Below are 24,308 nucleotides of genomic sequence, written 5' to 3'. Positions count from 1 at the left end.
TTAGTGTACACAAGCAAGAGAAAAGAAATCAAAATAGTCCTTGAAAGGAATATAAAAAAACGTACAAAAAAGAAAAAAAATTCAAAAAACGTATAAATACCCTGCAATATCCATTACGATCATAGAAACACCAGCAACATGATATTAATACTCGAGGAGTTACAATCTCATGTAGATGATTATCAATCACTCGGAATGAAGAGACAACCCAAAGATTACCATTTACAGACATTATGTGCTTTTTGTTTAAGTAAATGGATCGATAATATACTCAATAATACACTTATTATTCTTTTTTGTGGAATAGTATATATAGTTATAGCTAAAAGAGAGACGGAGGGGAACCGGTAGCTGACTTTCCCCCGGTGGAGTCATCCAGAGTCGGGTTGAATTCATGTTGCAAACACAGTTCAGTGCCTTAGTCCAATAGTCAGATTTCATCCACACCCGCTGCAGAAATTAGTTTTTCTCTCTTTGAATCGTTGTTTCACAGCCTCAAAAATATGAGCTCAAAATGCATAAACATACGCTTTTGCGGTAATTTTGCACGTCAATATTTTTTCCAACTGTTATTTTTTTTTCATGGTTACTTTTTGCACAGAACTCGAATACCATGTGACGAAAAAGTGAGGTACCTTTCTCAACAAAAAAAAATCTTGCACCGCAAATAAAAGTGGCAACCAATCAATGTCGTGTGCAACTGGTTATTTATGAACCAACAACATGGAAGCTCCATAGCGGACCAGATACACACGTTTTTTCCTTCACAATAAAACGAGCATTTCACATTTTCGTGCTGTTTTCTTCGTCGTGACCTCACTGTGTCGAGGTCGTAAGCCAGGAACGATTAAATGTTTGATATATAATACTGTACGTAGAGTAACAAGATTTAAATGTCTAGCTTTTGATCCAACCTCTAACTATAACTCCGCCCCCTGAGTGTAAACTGAATTGCCCCTCCCCCCCACCCTGGTGCCTGTGGTCGCAGCCCTTTGCAGGATCACTCAACGGACGCCGCCTTGTAGCCTTTGGTATGAAATCACCTTCAGAAACAGTCATACAAACCCCCGGAATCAATTTTTGCCGATTAAACATCACATAGATGTCCGTAAATGTCCATCTATACAAGTACTTCCATTGACCTTGAAGGTGCATTTAAACATTTCTACTGTCTGATACCAGTGATCAAAGAATTACTTGATCAGCTGCTGACAGTTCTGGGGTTACAACCACCTTTTTTCACTACAAGCTCAACTGCTTACAACATTGCGATTGGTGCAATTGACTAAATAATCTTCCAATACGATTATTATAAACTTTGCAGAGAGCTGCCGCTATATTTGTGTCCATCACAGGCCACCGTACCCGTTTCAACAGCCTCTTAATGCTGCTCGAGACCAGACGGTCCTTTTGTCGAGACACAGGAAGAGTAGTCTACTTAAGAATATTTCTCACTTTTGAACAAAGCCTGGAGGGATTTTATCGTCAGATGAAGTTCTGTGTTCGGATGGACATTTTGTTTGCAGCGTTTCACCAAACTGTGACAACTGGCAGTGGTGTAACGGAGGCGTAGAGGGTGAAAGCTTGACGTCTATGGCTGTGCCTTTCTCGAGGAGTGTGGAGAATGCCCATCTGTCACTGTAATTACCTTTGACACACAATGAAAAATGAATAGGCTCTGGCGTGTGTGTGTGTGTGTGTGTGTGTGTGTGTGTGTCAGTAGGTTAGATATGGTTGAGGTTAAGTAGCTACTGTTGACCTTGACCTCGGATTAGCAGTCCACTGATCACTGGGCAGCTTGTTACTTGGCAGAATGTACCCGTCTGTGGTTCCCTGTTCTGTTTAAAAACAGAAATGTAACAGAGAGCAGTGGCTTATACCATCTGGACACTTTTATTTTAATATTTATGAGGGTTTAAAGTGTTTTAAGAATACCAGGAAGCATTGATTTGCTGGTTTCCAGATACAAAATGGACGTCTGGACGTGTGAAAATGTTCACTTTTGAAACCAGATTCAGTTGGAACGGGGACATCTTGTGACTTATATATCACAAAATAAAAAGCTTGAGAGTTCCTCCTCGCAGTTGATAAAATATAGAAGGGTACAGTGAATAACCACTCTGCTCCTCGGCCTCTTCAGCAAGGCACTTAACCGCCAAATGCTGCACCGGGAGACCGCTTTTTTTACTGGAAACTTCCCAAAAATCATTCCCTTGTGCTGAAGCCTCCACTGCACCATTGCTGTCCAATCGACTTGCAAATAAGGTTTTGCAGCTAAAGTCATGACCATTTTAAGGCAGTCGTCATGAATTTGCACACAATGTCCGGTGTTCTATGACTGTTAATGATATTGGTAAGTAATTATGGCAGCTAGATACCCCGGACTCAAGGATGGAAACACGACCATTGAAGTGTCACCTGCGCATTATCAGCCCTACTCTTCCTCTCCTTCAACTCCGATATCTTCTAAATCTAATCTAAAACGTCTTTTTTATTTATTTATTTCAACTCTCTCTCCCTGCTCTTCTGAGGCTCGGCTTTAAACTGGCGTAGTTTTCCTGTTCAGTGTATCCGAGTTGCTGTCCCGGTCCCTTTTGGCCGTCAGGCGGTCCAGGGTTCCCATGTTGCCCCGGTCCCTCTCCATGGTGGCCGTGGATATCGGAGCCGGCTGGGCCGGCGCGGCGGCTGATGCGGAGGTGTTCAGCGGCGCTGCGTTCTGGGCTACAGCCGCGGCCGCCGCCAAGTTGGACTTGGAGTGAGATGGAAGCGTGCCGCTGTTTATCACCGCTCCTCCTCCTCCACCGCTTCCTCCTCCTCCTCCTCCTCCTCCTCCGCCTCCTCCTCCGCTGCCGCCGCTGGAATCCTTTGGGAAGTAGTTGTGGAGCTGGTACAGCGTGGCGCGGTCCACCGTCCCGTAGAGAGGCGGGGCGCCGCCTCCCAGGCTGCCCAGCTTGGAGTCCCTCGTCAGGGTGTACATGGAGATGTCGCCTCCGCCGCCGCCTCCTCCTCCTCCGCTTCCGCCGCTGCTGCCGTGGTGCGGGTTGGGCAGGGTGGCCACGGAGAAGGGCGGAGCGGACGGCGGCAGGCTGAAGGTCTTGGACGTGCCGATGGGCGAGGCCTCCTGCGAGCGCGGCGGGTCGGTGGAGCGCGAGCTGGAGCGGGAGCGTCGCCGGAAGCGGTAGCTGGGCAGCCGCAGCACGGCGTGCGTGGTGCTCTTGAAGAGGTCGGTGCGGGAGCGGCAGCGCAGCTCTTTGTTCTTCTCGATGTAGATGTTGACGGCGAGGACGCCCACCATCTCGGCCATGATGAAGGACAGGCCGCCGAAGTAGAAGGACCAGCCGTATGAGTAGTGCCACTTCTTGTCCTCGTCCTTCTTGGGGGAGATGTCGCTCAGGGCCGCCGAGATGTACACGATCACGCCGATGATGTTGCTGAGGCCTGAGGAAACACACACGGCTTCCTCCGTTAGCGCTCCTCTGAGACACGTTAACCTGCCGCTTCATTAAACTGTTTTCCAGGCAGAGACGCCGGAACTGTTTCCTTTCAATTACACGGATGAGAGACAGGCACATTATGAAAATCAATCTGCATATCATGCATAAGAACGTCTTATTATGCCTCGGGAAATGTGAAATAGCAGTTTAATTTCAGACCAATTGGAAGGATAAAGACAGGCAACCAAAGGGGGTCCAACCGGAGCTACGATACCAAAAGTGAATCGTGCATCATGAGTTCCCGTTTTGATAAACTTCCAACGCTATGAGTGGCCTCCAAAAAAGAAACACGACAAAGCTGCATTCTCACCCGCAGCGACAAAGAGAATCCCTCCGCCGAGAATGATGTTCCTTTTGCTCTTGTAGAAGATGCTGGAAGCGACACAAATGCCACCCAGCAGGAGCAGGATGGCGCTGAGGATGGGGAAGATGCTGGAGGCTCGAACCACACCTGGAGACGAGGACAGAAGCACTCCTTTATGACCTCTTCTCATGTGTTCTACTGGTCTTAAGTACCATGGATCAATCAATCACAGACCTATTGTTTTATTATCTTTAACTAACCAGAAAATCATTGGCTTACAAAAAAAAAGAAGTAATTATGAGAAGTATAACTCTTCAGACTCTGAGGTCATTTTCTCGATTTTACATAATTTCTTAAATTCACCTTTTAAGGCACTTGCATATAAGATACATACCATTGTTTTACATCGTAAATTGCAGAACAGTCTCAGCTCTCTCTATAATGAGGCACAATTGTCATAAGGCAAAAGTGTGAAGAGAAAATATGACTCTAAAGCTGAAAAATGGAATCTCGATTTTTGGAAATTCTTCATATCTCTTGTGAAAACATAACTTTACTCAGGTGGTATATAGGTTTAGATGATGAAATTGGTTTACCAAAGGTTTTAGGTTCACAAAAGCAGTGAAATATATAAATAAAATGGTAAATAAATGTCCAAAAAGGTAAAGATATATATTTTTTAAGTGTCCCGAAAAGGACTCCGAGAGACCTCCCCAAATTATGGAAAACGTTAGCTTGATGCTACACGCGATTAGCGCACCTTTCTATAAAGATTACTACCTACTGAATCCGCCAAAACCACCAAATCGCCCATCGGGCAAAGCACCCGCAACTTTCCAACCATATTGTATATATATAGCGAAAACTTTTTGCTGAACCATGCTGGTTATACACATATACACACAATCACACAGTGTATTAAATCACTTTGAACTCTTCAAATAGCCCTCGTGGTCGAGGAGTTAACCCAGTTTTTGTGTGGGTATGAACACCTTTTCTTTTTCAGAAAAAAGAGCTTGCTTTTCAAAAGGTTTACTTTGTTGTGTCGGTACACATGATTTAGTGAGGAGTTTTTTAAATAGTGAGACATATTTTAGGTTCAACACCATTTTGAAGTTGCAACGTTAGCGAGATGTTGCGTTACCAAGAGGTGCTACAGCCGACACTATCACTTGGCTCTGGAGCAGCAGCTAGCTCCGGTAATCATACACAAGTTTCATAAATAATGTTTAGAACATAATGTCTTTTGGTGCTCGTACGTCTTTCACACATTGTAAACAGAAAGCCTCGCTTTACCGCAGTGTGGAGTTTTAAAGACGAGGGTTTTTTAACAGGAACAAAAACGTTATTGTGAATTTGCTGTTCATTATTTCGCCTCTCGTCTTAATCAAGCTACTGGCTTTGTGCATTTTGTTTCCACTTCTTTAACGCTTTGCTGCAAGAAGTGTATATTTACTCCTCTCACCCCATTTTAGTATAATTTTGTCCTAATTTCAGTTTTTTTTTTATGCTCATATTGTTCATGAGGTACACCCAAAATGTTTTCTACTAAAATACTATTTTCTATGTGATTTATTTGAATTATTATATGCATGATCGAGTGTTTTTAGAGAGTTAAGTATGTATCCTGGCTTCTATGGCTTTTATTTTGTTATACCTGCATCTCGCAAGTCCCCAAACTTTACACACTTGCAATACTAGCCTGCTGACATTCTCTTTAAACAGTGTCTCAGTCTGTATATGTTACCGTGGATCATCACAAGGACCACAAGGGGCCGCCGGTACGGCTGCAGAAAGGTCGCATCACATCCCCTTAAAACCCCTCCACGGTAAATTCCTCCGCAGACACCTCAAACCTGCGGTAGCGTAGAGACGTTCTACGAGAGGAGAATGCTGAATAGCTCCTCAAGCAGGGACTTCAGGTGCTGAAGGTGACTTTTAAAGCCGCGTTAGCTTTTTGTTTGCTTCTGAAGAGAAGCGATCGTGCAGCGATAAGCAAATACTCAGAGAAGCTTCTGTCCGACATGTCAAGCAGTGGCTGCAGACGATTCTCTGAGGTTGTTTTTTAAGAGGAAAAAGGCGGTTAGTGTTTGTCTCTTCAGCACAATTTGTCGATTATCTCGATAAGTAGCCGAGAAGAAAGAAATGATGAGCTGTAGGAGTTTTGTGGTGAATTTCAGGTGTTTTATCCCACTAGAGGATAATTAGTAGAGCGCTAATTACCTCCTGCTAGTTTGAGCTTTCATGCTGTCGTCTTTGTTAGAAGACAGAAACATAATCTGCAACTATTTTTATGTCTGGTTTATGATTTCAGTAAAATGACAAACTGGTTCCAGCTCCTCAATTATGATGTATATTAATGCACATTTAATATATTTGTGTTTTCGGTTTATGTTTGGATCAAACAAGCCTTTTGGGCTCTGATAATTTCTGTGAATATATTAATAAATACAATAGGTGGTGGATGAATCTTCAATAACAATAATTGTTAGTTGCATGTTAAAAAGATATCCATAGACTTTGGTGCAAAGTGAGGTCATGGACCAATGGAAGAAGCTTTAGTTTTTGGTATAGTTGTTGTTGTTTTTTACACATTTTCCATCAACAATGGCTCTTTTATGAAGAAGAAAAAAATCTGCCGCATGTATTAGGGACCTTTACTCTAATATTTTATTAATGAGAAGAAAAAAAATCTAAAAGATTGTGCGGCCTTCGGAGAGGTGGAAAATATCTTGCTCAGCCGAGTGGTCGGGTAGCATCGCAGCCTCCTTCACAGAAATATATACCTTTATATAATATTTAGATGGAACATGTACTTCATCACAATGGAGGCAGGATGTGAAACCTGAATCCTGAGCTGAAAATAATCCATTAGTGAAGGTTGTTCTTTCAATCCATCTGTGAGGAAAAAAAAGAAGCTTTCTGTACACCCCCAGACTCCAAACCCCATGCACCTGGGCATTTAAACGCACACACACACACACACACACACACACACACACACACACACACACACACACACACACACACACACACACACACACACACACACTGTACAGACACTTACACACACATCCAGGAACGCTTTGCTTGAATCTGACATCCGTGCATTGATGTCCGCCCACCATCCCCTTCTGTCCTTTCTCTATCCGTGTAGCGCGTTTATGTGTGTTGTGTTGAGATGTGTGCATGCACAACGCGTGTAGTACAGTGTGTGTGTGTGTGTGTGTGTGTGTGTGTGTGTGTGTGTGTGCCACTCACGCAGCAGATACTCTGCAGAATCTTGGTCGTAGTCTGCATCGTCTGGGAAATGATTGATCTGGGAGCAAACACCTCGCTTCAAGCCTGGAAGAAAAAATGACAGAGAGGAAGAGGAGAGTGTGAGAAAGAGGAAGAGGGGGGGAAGGCACAGATCACAAGGATGAGAGAAGGATGATGGGTGCCATTTCTGCCAGAGAAAGAGTGGAAGGGAAGAAAAGTGAAGACAGACATTTATGGTGAGAACATGTTTAAATGGTGAGAGAGGGGAGAAGAGAAGGAGTGATAAGTGAGATGTGGAGGAAGAGACGGCAAGGGAAGAGAAAGAGAGCGATGAAGGAGATGGAGAGAGAGAAGTAAACAAGCTAACAGATGTAAGACATGACTGACAGACGAAATGAAGACGAGAAAGCAAAACAAATGCTACGAAAAAAGGCGAGAGGAAGAAGAAGAAGGCAAGAAAGACCGGAGCTCTGAGAGTCCATCAGGGCAAGATATTGCAAAGCATCACGACGCATCGGCGTTGTTTCCGTTAGCCGGTCACATTAATAGTTGATGCTTCGTTACTGAGAGTTCGTGGCCCTGTGAGGCCGTTGAAAAGGTTAAAGACTGCATGCTAACATGCTCACAGTGACAATGTTTACCTGCTGATGTTGTAACGAGGTTGTTTACCACGCTGTTCATCTTAGCGTGGAACATTTAAATGACACAAAGGACAGATGGGAAATTGGCGTTTCAGGTATTTGGTTCAATTGCAATGAATCCTAAAGGCGGCCAAGGATGCATGTACTAAATAAACTCCGTTGCAATCCATACAAGAGTTGTCACGACATTGGACTCAAAAACCACAACTGTGCACCTCGTGGTGCCGGAGGAAGAGTCGGGGGATCACGTAAGTAATAAGAAAACATCCTCTGGGGATCATGAATGTGTCTAAAACATCATGTTAAATAGTGACTTCTGTATTTTTCAACCTGGACCTCATCTCCCCATGTTTTTGTGTTTAATTAACTGTAATTAATTCATTAATTGAGCAAGATGGTAAAGGGCAAGCTGGCACCGCTAATGAATGGGCACTCACAGTCCTTGTTTTTGCTTTACTGACAAGCTGAGACTGATATTATAAGTGTCTGACAACATCATGGAAGAAGTCTCGCTCCAGGAGAAGTCTCGTTCTGAAATATGCTTAAAAAATGGCTGAATATTGAGATGATTTCGACGCTGTGGATGAGGTCTTTGGCTAAAACAAATATGGGCGCCCACTGAGTTCAGGGTATATGACTGAGGAGCTGAGATAGATAGAGGGTGAACAGGAAGAGGAGGGTAAACTAGCTGCTGAAAGGTCCAGGAACTGGGGAGACTGGTGGCGTCCCAGTGGTTGCTGGGATTGAAGAACGACACTTCTCGCTGAGAAAGACTCTGAGAAACACAGGAACAAACTGACCGAATCAAGTGAAAGGGAAAGGAAATCACTATTTATTTCTCTATATAGTCCTTTCCATAATGTTGTCCGACACTTAGAATACCAACCAAAGCTTCAGTAGCTAAAATAAGCACTTTTAATGGACTTAACGTTCTATTTATGCAGCTTTTTTCGTGGCTGCCAGTTACAGCTTTTCCCCTCATGGACCAGTTTTAGAGATTTCTGTCTGTCAGTCCGTTAGACGTGAAAAACATGGATAAATAGAATCCAGGTTGAAAAATACAGATGTTGTCCTTGGATCCTTTCAGATATAATTCAATCTTTGCCGAGCATTACCATCGCTGGAGCCGAGCCGCTAGCTTTAACACAACGGACACAAAAACAATGACCTTGATTGGAATGGCAGGTTTTGCAAAGGAAAGCAATTTAATTGAATCCATGTGATTTCATCTTCAGCCCTGGAGATACAAATCATCAAATTATGATACCCAAATCAACTAGAATCAGATCATCAATCACAATAATGTGCTGTATGCCGTCGTCCTCTTGTCTGTATGTACAGCTAGTTGGCTTTTCCCTCCTTCCACCACTGGAAGCTTCAGTCCTGGAAGAACGGGTTCTGCTTCATCTCGTGAATCACAACAGAAACTGCATCCGCCCGCTTACATTTCTTATTCAGAGGGACATTTTGTTCACCTTGACAGCTATTTGTGAATCTCTTGTACCAAACACACATCAAGAGGAAGGAGAGATCCCGTGTTTCTCTTGCAATGAAATGAAAACAACATTAAAAAAAAGGATGTGAAAAGAAGTCAGCCAAGAAAAACCTGAATCAATATCAGGTCTTTTTTCGAGGCAGAATATCACATACATTATGGATGCTCTGGGACAGAATTAGTAATATAATAGGACCAGGAACTGGTTTAATAAAGGGAAGCGAAATCCCCAAAGTGGGCTCAGTGGACAGAAACCGGGATGAAAAGGCAGAGTACCTGTGTGACACGCTGGGTGATTTCAAGCTGCCAGGCAACAACGACAACGTTTTGCCGCATCTGGCGAGACACCACGATCAACAAGAGGTCTTTCTATGAAACGGCTCGCAAAAATAATAACTTTTGAAGCTAGAAATCCAATAAATTCGTGTCAGATTTGATTGCACGCTGCAGAAAACGCAGGGAAAAGGCAGCTGCTCTCTTGTTCATGATAATTACACTAATGCGTCAAATTGAATGTGGTAATTTGGTGTTAAAATGCACCTTGTCACCCCTTTAACTTGAAAAAACAAGAAGCTTTAAAACAGGTAGCTCGGCATGGAAGCCTCATGTTGTTTATGTGTGAATGTCGTCCTGTTAAAGCTGTCTGTCAGCTGCAGCAATGCAGGGACAGGAACATAATCAGTCACTGGATGAGTCACCGCTCATATCGTAGCTCTGGGGCTCTGATGAGCTTTATGTTGAATGCATAGTGTGAGTGTATATATGTAAAAAGTGTTTGTGTACAGCAGGGAAAACATGAAGCAGAGCTCATATCTAAACATCCTGAAAATCCTCTTCTCTGAATTGTGCCCGAGGGCTCAGATGAAGCTAAGGCGAGTAAACACAGCGGCTAACGGTGTTTCTTCTCACGCGGACGCGGCGCTGGAAAGGTTCAATTTTTGAGAAGACGCCCGACCAATTATGTAGATTTTTTTTGTGCCATTGAATGTTTCTGCAAACCAAAGGACGTTGATGTTTCTGAACCTAAAATTTGAGCTTCATATCACGCTTTGCAGAAAGCACAATTACCGCCGTGTAACCATTTCTCACGTAATGTTACGTAACAAGCTGAAAGTCAAAGTGTCACAACTGCGACTGAAAAAAAACGATCGCCTTGTGAGGACTTTCCTACCTAATCAAACAAAAGTTTAAAAACGTAACGTGATACATTGCGAATGTATAACAACGACCTTGAGCAGACTTTTTCTTACATAACGTTACGTAACAAGCGGAAAGTGAGTGTTTATATTTCACACGGGACACGAACTGTGGCCTCCTAGGTGAACGTACTGTGTTTGTTTGACCCATCCACCACTCGCTCTTTGAGTTGCGCTTCCTTGCTGACTGAATGGGAAATAACTCAACGTAACACACACATTCTACCCCCAACACACACATCATACATCCAGCGGTACCTTCCAGGCAGCAGATCCTCCAGAGGCCGGAGTGGGTGAGCGCCCCGGGGTCTTTCTTGTCTTTGTTGTTGGAGTCGTCCTGGGACGAGTTGGCCGTGCTGTTGCAGATGAAGGCGCGGGCGTACAGCCAGTAGTCCGTGCCGATGGCCACCGTCATGAGGGCGAAGGCCGCGAACGCCCCCATGGTGGTCAGCAGCACCTGGATGCCGCGCTCGCACCACACCATCGCCGGGCGAGGAAGGAAACTGATGTCTGATGAGGAAAACGGACGGACACCAAAATCACATGTGTGAAGTACATATTGGAAAGTGTGCATGATAATATCAGCCATAGGTGAGGGGGAGGAGCCAGAGTTTCAGACGTGTGTTTGATGGTGGTGGAGGACATGCAACCAGAGCTGAAGCTATTGGGAACGCCCTTTTGTGTGCGTTATTTTGAACTCAAAGAAGTTCAGGGAAATCAGGCGTCAGGTATTCATAGACTGGATATTAAGATGGACGACACGAGAGCTTCTCCAAAGTGAAGCCGAAACATCTCGATCACCCCCCTGGTGGCCAAACTGCAGAATACCTAAAAAGTGATAATTTTCTGATTGGTTTGGTTTTATAAATGTTTTTTGATGCTATAGAAAACGGCGTGTGGCGGGGGAATTGTACGTAGAATATTACAAGTATTACATAACCGTGATTATCTGCATCAAATAGAGACTAAACTAAAATCTAAATCTAGCCTGCAGTGTATGGGCGGGGTCTCGATACCGAGGCTCCACCCACCGACGACATCACCAGCGCAAGATGCTAAGCACCCGTTTCAGGGATATTTTGGCTTCATTTAGAGGCAGGAAGTGGAGAATTGTCATCAATTTTATTTGAAAGTATGACTAATAGTCTTCTCAAAGTCTCGAATTACCTCCGACATTTCTTTTTTATGTTCATTTTATGACTAACTGTAAAGCGCCTTTGTACTGCATTTCTTGACATTATTATTACTGATCAGTATGACTGTATTGGCCAACAGGTTACTGTTTTTTTTGCGTTAATATGACTCCTGTGGGTGAGTGGTGGGAGCTGCTGATGGGGTTGAGTCTTTCCGTTGCATTCTGGGTGAGGAACGTTTTGTATTAAAAAAAGCAGCGTACAGCGCCTGAAGCGGTAAAGAAATATTGGCAGCAGAGGAACAAAATGCCAACACAAATACAAAACATCCAATATTGTTATAAAAATGGAAGCTGGAAGACGTAGAAAACCCTCCTTTGTGAGCCTGTCGATGAGTTTCCTCCAAAAAGCATGGGGATAAAGTTAGAACATCCATTATTTCAAGTTCTCTCAGAAGGTTTCTGACTTTGTCAAAACCAGAATTTAAAAAAGACTCAACAGAGGTTTGGAGGACAATTCTTAGGCATTTTGTTTCTGATAAGATCAATAAGACTCATGGGAGGGATGATAAGCTTAAGTGGAAACGACAACAAAGGGCAACTGCTATCAGGCTCAAGAAAAGAAAAGAAAGCATTAATAAACATAAGCAGGTAAGAAGGAAAGGAAAGAGGAGACATGAGTCCAAGCTGAGAGGTGAAAAGAAAGAAGTAACAGTAAGAAATATGTATATGTTAATAATATTTTGTATGTTTTATTGTATTTTATTCTTTTATTAATTATGTGCAATGCACTTAATGCAATTATTCATGAAGAATTTGCTTAATTTTTTTTAATATTAGGTTTCTATTTCTCACAAATTTCTAAAAATGTATATTTCTATCTGTATCTTTTCATATTTGTTTCAAACATTAGTGAAAGCAACACTAAACCTAAATGTGATGACACTAATTGCAGATTTAGAAATGCCGGTGTCTAAATGTACAGTTGAGTTGGAAAAACACAATATTAGAATTATCAACAGACGTGCAATAAATACATCAGAAATCAGACATTTGAAATCAAACTTTTGTCACATTTTGTCTTGACAAAACATGACAAAAGTTTGATTTCAAATGTATGGTTAGTCAAATATATTGAAGTCAATTCCAAAGCCAAATATCACACATATGTTTCAGAGCGGGTTTCCAATCTGTGAAACATACGATGCCCACCTCAATAAAAACCTGTGTCATGTCAGAATACATTTATTTTCATAAAGTGAAGTTAAACCTGAGCAGCGTGGCGGCAACAGGCTGCGAAGTCCTTCTTGATCATTATAAACAGACTAATGTTTCATTTTAGTCGGACATTGGCTGTTTCTATTGCATTAAAACAAGTGGGAAAATTAATGTTTCAGATGGATGAGGTGAATTGTTCCCTCAAAACTGAAATATCATAAACCCAAGTCAGTTAATTAACGGGCAGCTTTTACTACGACACTTGCAGATAAAACAAGTGCACTGCAAAAAAGGAATTTCAAGAAAGTAAAACAAGCCTTGTATCAAGAAAATAAGTCATATTTTTTGCCCAAAAAGAATATTGATCTTGTCAAGCATGTTTTGATTAGAAAAATTATCTAATTTTAGGAAAGTATGCCTTACTTTTTCTTGATTTTTGGCTTATTTTAAGAAATCTTGTCAAGTAAAAAAATCTGCCAATGGGGTAAGTTTGTTTTGCTTTGATATAGGATGATTTGATTGAATATAAGAATGTTTTGCTTCTTTCTAGAAGGGCTGTTTTTGCTTTTTCTGTTTTTTCAGGTTTCAGCGACAAAAATATCGAGGTGACACGACATTTAGTGTTCTAGCTTTACTTGATCCTGATTGGTCAAACGAACTGAACGATATCCAACCAATAGAGGCGGCTTTTTGCATTTTGCACGCACAAAAAAGAAGAAAAATCTGTTGTGTGGATCCACATCGCAATGAAAAGACACCGTAATAAAACCTGAAAGACATTATGAGCGTCACACACAGGATTCCTGTATTGCAACACAGCTGTTCAATCAACCCGCCAGATATTCAATGTTTTACGGGATGTTCCTTTTTAAACTGCTTTTTACTGTCAGCACTAAATACAGACCTCTGTTCACATCTGTGTGTGTGTGTGTGTGTGTGTGTGTGTGTGTGTGTGTGTGTGTGGTTTCCTGCCCGATGGGGCTCGTTCCTGCTGGTTTGTGTGTTTAAATATTGCTTGAATAATTATATACATGTGCCATGTACGTGTGTGTGTGTGTGTCTGCATACAAGAATCCACCTGTGGTTTGTTGTGCATGCCTGCCTCTGTGCGTGTGTGTGTGTGTGTGTGTGTGTGTGTGCGCGTGGGAGTGTGTGTGTGTTACCTGGTGGGTTTCTGCCTTTCGCCTCCATCTCTTCTGCCCCCCGCTGCCGCTGTTCTTCTTCTTCTTCTTCTTCTTCTTCGTCAATGAAGAGCGCTCCGTAGCCCCGGTCCGAGCCGCCTCCATCCACCGTTAATCCATCGCTTTCACTCACTCTTCCTCGCTCCTCTTCCTCTCTTTTCTCCCTCCTCCTGTTCTTCTTCTGCTCCTCTCTTTACCTTGAACACTCCTTCTTTCCTCGGTAAGCGGGTGGGGTGTGTGGGGGGGGATACTTCACTTGGCGTCTTTTCCTCTCATTGAATTGTCATGGCAGTCATCTTAGCTACTGAGAGAAGGAAGAGTGAGGGGGGCGAGAAAGAGAGAGAGAGAGAGTGAGCGAAAAGCCAAAACAGAGAGGGAGAGAAGCATAAAACAAGATGAGAAAGCGATAGGAAAGAGTGAGAGGGGAGAAGGATGTGTTCGATTAACGGACGTGACACCAGTCTAGAAACCAGGAGGCGCTCCGGTCCAGAAGCTTCTCCCACACACACACACACACACACACACACACACATGTTCTCTACATGACAACGATGAGGATGAGGAGGAGGAGGAGGAGGAGGAGGATGCGCCTTTGAACAAAACAAACAAACAAACAGCCAAAACCTGATGCCGGCGGGAAGAAACGAGCCCCCTGTCAAACGAGAGAAGCTGGTTCGCCTCTCGCCGAGAGAGAGAGAGAGAGAGAGAGAGAGAGAAAGAGAGAGAGAGAGAGAGAGAGAGAGAGAAAGCAATAGAAAAGAACAGGCGATGTGAGAGAGCGTGCTCTATTCCATCGCCATGGCAACAGCGAATTCCAAAGTCTATGGCGGAGCTAGCGAGTGTGCATTTGTGTGTGTGTGTGTGTGTGTGTGTGTGTGTGTGTGTGTGTGTGTGTGTGTGTGTGTGTGTGCTGGGGGAGTAGAGAGATGGATGTAACAGCTGAGAGGATTTTGCTGAGAAAAAAAGTGTGTGAATTCCATTGGTATGCAGAGCAGCCTCAATGTCACGCACGACTGATGCACACACACACACACACACACACGCAGGTTTATGTTCAGGATGTACACACACATGATTAGTGCACGAGGAATGAACATTCCAGGGGAGAGATGACAGACGTTTGAGTCACCGGCGCTGTGGCCTCGGTGTCTCGGCAGGTTTTCATCCGGGCCAACTTTCTCCAGTTGGTGCGGCGGTTTCAACCGCGAGCGTTTAGTGCCGTTTCGTGCTCTTTTTCTTTTTTTTTAAATGCACAATGCAGATTACTTCAAAAGCTGAGGCGATCCGGAGCGCGTTGGGATTTTGTTGCCTTGCTCAAAGGGCATTTCAACGAGCACAGCCTTCCAGAAGAGAAAATCCCCCTCGGGCAATGAGACCCGGGGTCGAATTTTCGCTCGATTTTTGTATTTTTATTTTCTTGCAAGCTGTTGCCGAAACAGCAGGGCACCACAAAAAAAAATCCACTTGGAAGTCGTCAACAGCAACACAGCAGGGGATCCCGTCAGCAGCACATCTACAGGCGCCTCACTTTGGAGGCTGCAGCATCAGCCCTTCGTTCAAACGTCTAAACCCTGACGGATGTCTACATTTACACATGACGGAGGTCCACCAGCAGATTTGTGAATGATGACGTCTGTTAGGAGCACAGGCTGCATGACCGTGACGATTTTGTGCACCTACAAATCTTCATTAAGAAGACGTCTGTGAGGCCAGATGGGTTATCGAAGTGTGCAACTTTAACTTGGGAGGCAGCTGGTGGCATCCGATGCCCTTCAGACCGTCAGCATTGGTTTCGTTCAGCCGTTACTAACTGGTCTTTTTCCTGCTCTAAATGCTTTGGATGACAGTGACAAGCGATATTCGTTTGGCTCTTACAAACAATACATATCTTGTCATGTAGTCTAGAGAGCTTGTTGCCCATTTGTTCCCATTTTTGCCCCTAAAGTTGGTCTGTACTGGAGCTCTTCACAAGTCCAAGATGTCGGAGCTGACACAAATCAAATCTGTGGAAAACCTCTGGAAATTCCGACCTGTTTTTTAAAAACCCTCCCGTCGTCTTGGGGTCAAAATGACCCGTGTACGAGTCTATATGTATGTGTGTTGATGGGTCATTTTGACCCCAAGACGACTTGAGGACCGTCAGAAGCTAGTTCCAAAACAATCTCGGAACCAATTTGCTATCTGCCTGACAACAACTTGGCTCAGACTTCCTCTTCAATGCACTGGTCTTCGTTTACAGTCCGATTAGCAACTTGGGAGTTGGAGTCGAGAGACGACGTCAACAACCGGGTCGTTGCTCAAGTAGCTCGTTTACAAGCTACCGTCAAGCTAATTAAAAGCCAAATGATTGTCAGACCATAGCTGATGGGATCCGGGATTGCTTTTCGGCCAATGCGTTCCACCTCTTTTGCTCTCCACGTGGACCGTTTACCTGAAATTCATCCAAAGCCTGGTTTGAACCTTCTGATACCACAATCTGTACCTGTTGCAGACACATATCTGCATATGAGATTAGTCAGAAATATGGATCATAGTCAAACAGACAAGACCTAAGCAGATATCCACATGGGTATGAGACCTAACCTGCTTTCCAAATCACATACATTTTACTTGTACTGCAGTTGCTCCTACAAAGTGCGTACTGGTGCATGCACGATGCATTCAATCAGGACATACTACTCCATCGTAACCTTGCACCTCGAACTTTGACCCTTTTAGCCAGAAAAGCATGTGGTAAATGCAACCGGATGCAGTAGGACTGCCTGGTGGCAGACTGTGTATTGGGACACACTGAGTCTGTTTCTGGCACACTAAGTATGCTAGTCAGGGTATCGGAACACACACAGACCAAAGAGCCACTGCAACAGAACCCGATACCTCCGAGGACCTGATCCGATAAGAACTTGGACCTCGACCCACTCGGGCTCCGCTTCGGGTGTCGGTACTACAAACCACCAGGACCCTCCAGTCTGTGCTGTTGATGGAAGAGTAACAGCAAGAAAAGGTGTGACATCTGGATGCACTCTCTGCCAGCGCAGCTGTCTGTTCCCGATGACATTAACACCGAGGCTTCTGGAGGCAAGATTTTGGCTGGATTTGAATAAGTTTCAACCGGAAATGCTGGTATTGTTCAACAATATGGTCAAACAAAACCGATGTTGCACTCTCAACATCACAAAGTGGGAGCTGCAACAGAAGGCAGGGTGAGATGGGAGACCCTGAAGTCACTAACTGGAACTGTTCTCAATGAACAGAAAGCAATGAATAAAAATTACAGCAGATATCAAGGCTTTTTTATTTTATTTTATGTCAGCGAGTGAGCGAGGAATCCATCCAGAGAAAACAGTCCACACCAACGCTGGCTGAAACTCTTCAACACCTCCACCCCCACCAGAGAATAATAGGACATTTACTGTTGCCTCTTGTGATTTTTTGGCTGGCGAAACCCTTTAAACTTTCAAAATGTTCCTAGTGAAAGTGTGAAATCTGATCATGTGGCGTTCAGGGACTCACAGACAGAGAGGAAGCATTGATTGTCTGTGACGTCACTCTCAGGTTTCTAAAGAAAAAGCACTGAGGTGATTTTTGGTTTCCTGCTCGGGGGCGAGCCTGGAGGGAGCGACATGTTGGACGAGCTAACAGGACAGCGTCACAGGCTGAGACTCACAAACACATCCCCTCACATCCAAAGTGCATCTATGTGAGAGGAAAATGCTCGGGATTATTGCAAGCTCCTGAAAAGCATGGATGCTACTGAAAGCATTGATGCTACGTAAAGTATTGATGCTAGTGAAAGCATTGATGCTAGTGAAAGGCTGCGTGCTACTGAAAAGCATGGATGCTACTGAAAGCATTAATGCTAGTGAAAGCATTGATGCTAGTGAAAGCATTGATGCTCCTGAAAGGCTGCGTGCTACTGAAAAGCATGGATGCTACTGAAAGCATTAATGCTAGTGAAAGCATTGATGCTAGTGAAAGCATTGATGCTACGTAAAGTAATGATGCTAGTGAAAGTAGTGATGCTAGTGAAAGCAGTGATGCTAGTGAAAGTATTGATGCTAGTGAAAGCATTGATTTTACGTAAAGTATTGATGCTAAAGAAAGCATTGATGCTACATTAAGCATTGATGCTACGTAAAGCATTGATGCTACGTAACGCATTGATGCTACTGAAAAGCCTTAATGTCACTGAAAGCATGGATGCTACTGAAAGCATTGATGCTAGTGAAAGCATTGATGCTACTGAAAGCATTGATGTTAGTGAAAAAATTTATGCTAGTGAAAGCATTGATGCTAGTGAAAGCATTGATGCTACGTAAGTATTGATGCTACTGAAAGCATTGATGCTACTGAAAGCCTGGATGTGGATGTGTTTGCCGTAATCAGAGAGATGCTATGAGTTCCACCTCGTTCCCAATAGCAAATTACGGCAAACCACCTTTGGGTAACTGCAGCGTTCCACCATCAGCCGTTCCTTCTCCCATTTCAACACTATTTTTAGAGCAAGAGGTGCATCGACAGACCGACAACAGACAAACGTGTCATGCTCAATGATCCTTTAAATGTTGCAGAATGGCTTTGCTTTCTGTTATACAGTTTACAGCAGTTTATGTAGCATAGGACATGCATAGCATTTTGAGAAATGCATTACAAGAAAGCCTTATTGCAAACTAATCAATTAAAAATAAAGGAATAAACTGTTGATTCCATATAATCTTGTCGTAGAATGTAGAACTTTGTCATTCAGAAGAGAATGTCAGAGGTTTGTCAACACTGTGATACAATCTGAGTTTTCTTGGCGAACCCATCTAGTGGCCATTACAGGAACTGCAGCGGAATAGTTCAGTATTGCGCTCAGCATTCTGAAGCCCTGGAGGACCCCTGGGATGGCCCGCAATCAGAGACAACAAGCACAACTAAAACAGGAACTCAGGCATTATTATTTTGTGCTCAAGCTCCCTAAAATAAAGCTGTTTTTTTCTGGCTGACAGAGTGGATTATTAGCAACATTCCTGCAGAACAAACACATGCAGGAAAACAAGTGTTGCCGGTGGCGGCGGCACAGATGCAGAACGCAGAGGATGAAAGTTCAAGGACGAATCAGCCTCGCTCTGCATCGTGAATTCAGCGACGGAATGAATCCTGCCGTGAATGCAGAGCATCAGCAGAACATGGACATGGTGGAGGATGATTATTATTATTATAGGAACATAAGTGGTGAGCCACGAGCATAAACTAAGACCAGGGAGAACAGAGGGGCGATGGGACGACTAGTGGGTGGAAACTAAAGCTGCCTTTGTTCACATGTTGGTTCATTATGCTGCAAATAACGTACGAAATGTCCATTTTTAGAAACATTTATAAGATATTTAATACAACTTTACAGAACCACATCATTGGGGGAACATTGTTCTCTTTCTATCTGACTAAAGTTTGATATACATATTTTACTAGAATATTCAGTTTTACAGACATAGAGTATTATGGTATTAGTATATATGGTAAGTATGATATTTTTGTTCCCCGAAAAAACAATTGAGTTGATGACGATGACACATCTTCCTCTTTCATTTGTCGATATGTTAAAATGATGTTTTAAGTGAAACTAACTTTTTTTAAATACATTTTTTTGTTGTACTTCCCACTTGTACCCGACGCCACACATATACACCACACACACACACACACACACACACACACACACACACACACACACACACACACACACACACACACTACACCAGCAAGGACTCACAAAGGCATGACCATGATTTGTTGTACTTATTGATTATTAAACATTTCCTTTGGAGAAACTCACTATATATTAAAGAGTCGTGTACAAGGAAGATCTGTGATGATATATCGTCATATGTGATGTTTTTATCTTCATCTTCACGAACACTTTTTTACATTACATCCTTGAATTGATCACATATTTACCCCCCTCTCCTTAAATGCTGCCTTACCTTGCAAAGCGTCTTCAAACGCGCAGGTCTTCCTTTCATTTGTTTTCTGTGAATTGCAGCCTAAAAAGCAGTTGAAGAAGCGAAGCGGTCGTTCCCAGATGGTTTCGTTGAGAGAACAATGTGAACATGATGTGCATGTGGAGAGAGACCGAGAGAGAGAGGTGAAGCGACTGGGAGGTGGAGGAAGAAGGATGCATGTGTGTGTGTGTGTGTGTGTGTGTGTGTGTTGTTTATGTAATCACAGAAGCTGAGCAACTTGTGACATGCTGGAGTTTCCTCTGAAATGAACGTTTTTAAAAGCCAGCACATGTTGTCCATTCCAGTATTTTTCCGGTTTCTCTGTACCTGTGAAGTCGTGATGGAACAGCTGCTTTACAAAATCATCTTAAAATCCGTCTCATCTAAATGTGGAAACAGGGTGAAGTGAGAACATGTGGTTTGTGGACGGCCGTTTTGAAGACTGCGTTTGGCCTTTTTGGCCGCCGCCATCTTGTTTTTTTTGCAACCAGAAGTAACCCGTGAGGGAGGAGCCAAGCACGACAGAAGAGAGCCGTTTGTTGGTGACCAAAAAGGTAACGGTTAACTTTCAGGGATTAAAGTTTAAAGACGAAAACACGGACGTTGTAATAGCAACCTGTCAATCACCTTGTAGCCCCGCCCCTAAAGCATCCCATTTTTCACTAAATGAACGTCATGCTGGATTGAAGACTGTAAACCAGCAACACATTCTCACTCCCAAATGGGTTGATGCGTCAAACCTTAACCCCGCGTTCCCCTTTAGTTTCCACTCGTTTCATCGTTTGTGTTTTTGCAAAATAAACTCCCACTTAGTCAGATTTAGGTAAAAGGGCTACATATCAGCATTAACCTTTACTGTCACGCCGGTCTTGAAACGCCCTGTTTGGACGCTCTTGCTCGTCGGTATCGGATGTCGAATTTTTGGTTAGATGCTTGAAATAAAGTCTGTGGTTCAACACAAGTTTAAGATTATAACCTTTTGTGCTACGACTTAAAATACGTTCGCCAAATACATCATTTTGAAGTCTTTACGTGTCTTAAAAATTAAGTTCAGTCTGAAGACCGTACTCGTAATTTATTTCTAATCTGCCAATCACTTCTCACGCATGCTCTCTCATTATTTACTTTGCTGTCATTTTTCGGAGCTGTCAATCATGACGTCAGCTGTTTAAATTCTGTCTCCTCCATCCAATAAGCACAACGACGTGAAGTCATGTGACCGTGGCGTTAGATTTTTTAGTATTTCTCGCAATTGCATTCACAGTCCAAACATTTGTGAAGTCTTTCTAGCTGAACAAATCATATGAGTAACACACACTTTTGTGTCTTATATGATTTGTCTTTTTTTCTGCGTAATAATTAAAACACGCCTTTTCCTGGAGGCTGCGATGCTAACTTTAGCGGCCGGCCGACGGAGAGGCGTCACGCCGGCTGATTTTTTTCGGACGTCGTCGGTTTAAACCGCTGTGGAACTCATGCCATTTGAGGTTGCTATAGCAACAGCATGTTCAACTGAAACCAACTGCTGGCGGCAGAATAAAAAAGATCAAAGTAGTGGTGCTGGTGCTACTTTGTATCCGTCGCTTGTAAGGAGTAGTGCAATTATGAATGTGTGAAGTCGGTGAGCGGCTGATCCAAGACTTCCTTTTTCGATTCCAAAAATCTGTCTAAAAGTCCCTGTTGCATGTGTGAAATATGTATTTATTTATTTATTTTTAATAATGAAACATTTTGGATTGGATTAATTAGTCTCAGCAGAAACTCGTTTCAGGATTGGAAGTAATAAAACATCCCGAATATAACTTTTATAATGCCTTTCGTCACACGCATAGGTTTGTGACTCTCTCTCTCTCTCTCTCTCTCTCTCTCTTCTTCTGCCTTTTTTCCTTCCAGCAAAAAGGACGAGAAGAAGAAACAAGAACGACTCGGAGAGACGGATGAGTGCGGAACGGAGAACAGACAGGTGGACGGAGAACGCTTCACAGGTTTAATAAGGAACAGTGAGGGAGCTAAACTGAGACGGATAGTCAATATGGATCAGAAGGCAGCCGGCTGGGAGGGGAGGGTCATGTGTGTGTGTGTGTGTGTGTGTGTGTGTGTGGTCGGGCTATACACAGGAGGGGAGCCAGAGTAATAAAGACGGACGGAGAGGAAATCAATGCCCAGGGCAGCAAGACAAACATTTAGAAATGAAGTGCAGTCGCTCTCTGGAGTGACAGTGGAAGCCAGTCGGCCAAGAACTCCCAGAACTCCCAGAACTCCCAGTGACATTGAGGCTCCAGTCACACGGCGGGCAGCTCACGCTCCACTCAGGAGGCCGTTCTCATTCCCGGGGCGTCAAATACCGACGCTTTGTCGCGTCACTCGGCGCCTGCTGCCGACGAGATGCACGATGTCATTATTAGACGCGCAAATACAGTTAGAGGTGGCATGAAGACCGAAAGAAACGTCTTCATAGGTGGGCAGAAGTAACTTAGCTAATAACTAATAATAATACGGCGGTGACTCAGGAGGGTACGCTTACAGTTGAGTGATTGATTTGTCCAGAGGGGATTTATTGTGAAGCGTTACTGCGGTGGGCAGGAAGGATGAAATCAGTAGGATGTGTTTTTCTGCAATGTCCCAGATGGAACTAATGCTCCCTGTGACCTTTGACCTGCTCCCTGCCCACTCAGCTGACCCTGACTGGCTCATCAACATGCCTAACATTGTGTTGGACCAGTTGGTCAAACCAGTCTGAACAGCTGGTCCAGAGTGGGACGGAGCAGCTGCTCAAACACAAAATGCTTTGAACTCTCTGTGAGCCGGCGGCATGATGTCATCCTCTCTCACGCGTTAACGTCTTAAGTTTGAGAGGAACTTTCTAATTAGTGTGGAGCCACTTACGCAAAATCACAGAGGAGTTATAAGGTTGTCTGAAATAACATTGGTTGGTCGGGAGGTTTTATTAACAACATTCAAAATTCACATTTACTCACCAACGCTTAGTTTTTTAGGCAAAGCGACACTTTAAATGCACCTTTTCTAAACGTCTGTCTAGTCCATAAAGTCTTCATTTGTGTATGCTTTCATGGGGCTTTACATAAAGGAACATCATCTGTAGTTCACTTTTCTCTTGGTGTCATTTTGGTTATTTCCCTTAATTCCAAAGTTACTGTCGTCATTCATCCAACCAACGTGTACCTCCCTGACTAATAATAATAATGATAGCAATTATCAGGTCCCCATGTCATCATTTTACATTAATCACTTTTGATAGGGCTTCGGGTATTTTTCATAATCTGAATTATAATAATTCAATACCACCTATTATTCCACAAACATACAACCTCAAAGATTGTTGATTAGTAAGCAAATGTGTTGTGCAAAGGCTGACTCATGCTCTAATCATGCACAAAAATGCATTCATTTTCAGGACTGCAAAGTGCTGGTATCAACACATGCAAATATGTTTCTGAAGTTATAAATCTGTGACTCATTTTGTAACCTCTTTTTTGGCTTTTTCCCTAAAACACGAGAGACAGATCCCATGTGCTCAGAGGGAAAGGAACATGCTTAATAATACAATGTTCAATTTGGAGAATTAATAACTATCCACCTAAGTTCTCAGTTTCTGTTCTCATGTGTACAAAAGGAGCATTTTGAGTAATTAATGGGTAAAAATAAATCTGGCACAGTGTTTAAACTTCTCTAATGAAGAGCAGCACTGTGACCCTGTGTGTTCCTCTGAGTGTGTAAAACACCTCGTTAATCCAAATGACAAAAATGAATCAATTTAATCCAAATTAATTAAAGGAAAATGTGTTGAATGAATTAAAAGAGCCTTAGATCTCCCACAATGCATTTTGTAAAACTTGCAGTGTTAAGATAAATCTCATTATACTTATATTTCGCTACTAAAACTTAAAAAGTTGTCTTGTTCTGTAGCGCCACCTTGTAGCGCCACCTTGTAGCGCCACCTTGTAGCGCCACCTTGTAGCGCCACCTTGTAGCGCCACCTTGTAGCGCCACCTTGTAGCGCCACCTTGTAGCGCCACATTGTAGCGCCACATTGTAATGTTGTAGCATTGCAACCTTGTAGCGCCACATTGTAGCGCCACATTGTAATGTTGTAGCATTGCAACCTTGTAGCGCCACGTTGTAGCGCCACGTTGTAGCGCCACGTTGTAGCGCCACGTTGTAGCGCCACGTTGTAGCGCCACCTTGTAGCGCCACCTTGTAGCGCCACCTTGTAGCGCCACCTTGTAGCGCCACCTTGTAGCGCCACCTTGTAATATTGTAGCATTGTAACATTGTAGCATTGAACGTTATAACATTGTAGCGTTGTTGCATTTTTGCATTGAACGTTGTTGCGCTGAACGTTATAGCGTTGAACGTTATAACGTTATAACATTGTAGCGTT

The 24,308-nt window shown here is 43.3% G+C and overlaps 1 protein-coding gene across 1 annotated transcript; it reads right to left on the bottom strand.

Moving 5' to 3' along the window:
- Nucleotides 1–2,539: 2,539 nt before the first annotated feature.
- Nucleotides 2,540–13,941, bottom strand: LOC306748401 (voltage-dependent calcium channel gamma-4 subunit-like; the record flags this gene model as incomplete). Its single annotated transcript, XM_079231567.1, has 5 exons — nt 13,905–13,941; nt 10,650–10,901; nt 7,060–7,143; nt 3,805–3,945; nt 2,540–3,438 (listed from the first exon to the last, which is right to left on the bottom strand). Exons 1-5 carry the CDS (start codon nt 13,930–13,932, stop codon nt 2,540–2,542), a joined length of 1,404 nt encoding a protein of 467 aa, XP_079087693.1. The 5' UTR covers nt 13,933–13,941.
- Between the last annotated feature and the right edge of the window lie 10,367 nt (nt 13,942–24,308).

This window comes from Taurulus bubalis, assembly GCF_910589615.1.
Source record: "Taurulus bubalis genome assembly, chromosome: 16".
NCBI classification, from domain to species: domain Eukaryota; kingdom Metazoa; phylum Chordata; class Actinopteri; order Perciformes; family Cottidae; genus Taurulus; species Taurulus bubalis.
Note: the sequence above shows the minus strand (reverse complement) of the source record. Positions and strands in the feature narration are given on the sequence as shown.